At 39.3% G+C, this 1,412-nt stretch overlaps 1 protein-coding gene across 1 annotated transcript; it reads right to left on the bottom strand.

Moving 5' to 3' along the window:
• Positions 1-441: 441 nt before the first annotated feature.
• LOC141520103 (SPRY domain-containing protein 7-like) lies at positions 442-1,034 on the bottom strand. The gene is made up of 2 exons (XM_074231944.1): positions 542-1,034; positions 442-476 (listed from the first exon to the last, which is right to left on the bottom strand). The coding sequence occupies exons 1-2, from the start codon at positions 1,032-1,034 to the stop codon at positions 442-444; spliced, it is 528 nt and encodes a 175-aa protein (XP_074088045.1).
• Positions 1,035-1,412: the final 378 nt, after the last annotated feature.

Here is a 1,412-nt window from a genome sequence, read left to right as displayed (position 1 = left end):
TACAAATTTCAGAATGAATAAAATCACAACCAACTTGATGTTTATGACTTAAGCCATGGGTGTCATGTTAAGAAATAAATTCCCTTTCAAAATGTCATGAGCATCCAAATTTTCATTTAATACTGTCTGTGAATTTCCATTAATACATATAAGAATCAAACTATCCAAAATTCATACTTTTTCACATCACAAAACACAACCTAGTAATTTAAATCACAATTCTGCTGTTGTATTTAACCTATTGGTCCTTTAGATAACTTCATAAACATTTATTAAAAGCAGAGAATGTATTTCCTATGGATCAAGTGAGGCTTTATTAAGATGGAAGTGAATGTTTCAGGGGAATAGCTTAGGGATAGAAGTTTTCAATGCAAGTATATTCAGAAGATTTGCTGTTCAAATAATATTTTTTCAAAACCAGTTGGAGGAATATGATAAAACTCACTGAAGACAATCCAAAATCACACTGTCATCAACTGAGTTCAAACCTGGCCTCAGACACTTAATACTTGGGCACCTTAACCCCATTGCCTTGAAAAACCATATACAACAGGATACACTGTCCCTCGTATACCTGATGCTGGACAGTGAATATTCTTTCCATTCAAATAAACATTTAATTCTACATGGTCATAAGTAATACCCACTACATCTCCCTCCTGTGGCAGATTGTTTGCTGGCAACCTATTCTTTTCCTCATTGTTGTGGTAGAGAGCTCCATCATTCCTCATCACAAGACTATGTACATCTCGGCCAAGCGTAATCTGATTCAGATTAACTTTCTGAGTTGCAACTCCAATACCCCAAATCCCTGTGGATTGGGTTTTGAATTCAAAGTAACTTTTGTTCTGATGCAGAGGTGCATTGGCCAAACAACTTCCTGTCCCACATATCCTTCTTCCATTTTTGACAAGGACAATATCTGTTCCCATGTGCTGCGTGTCCAGCTGCACCGCCGGCATCTCCTTCAGCGGGATGTGGCCTGATCTGGCATCGCCGCAGCAGCAGAGGCAGCAGAAGACCGAGGCCGCCATGGCAGCGCCATTCACTTCCAACTGAACCTTGACATCTATGCTACCTCATAGCTGCCACTTCCAAATTACTCCCTCCAAGCACAACTGAATCAGGATTATTATTATTATTATTATTATTACCATATTTCCCTATGCATAAGACACCTTAATTTTGGGTCCAAAATTTGAAAAAATTTATTACATAAATTTATTGAATTCAAGTTTTATTCATCATAAAATTCATACAACTTCTCATCACTGTCAAAACTCCCATCCATTAACTCGACCTCATCTGTTTTAGAGGAGGCTCTGACTGCCCCTGCCTGTGCTCTGGTCTGTGGTTGACCCCCCCCCACACACACACACACACTCCCTGGCAAGGCTGGTGTGTGAAGGCAC

This window comes from Macrotis lagotis, chromosome 4 (assembly GCF_037893015.1).
Source record: "Macrotis lagotis isolate mMagLag1 chromosome 4, bilby.v1.9.chrom.fasta, whole genome shotgun sequence".
NCBI classification, from domain to species: Eukaryota; Metazoa; Chordata; class Mammalia; order Peramelemorphia; family Peramelidae; genus Macrotis; species Macrotis lagotis.
This window is presented reverse-complemented; position numbering and strand designations above follow the sequence as displayed.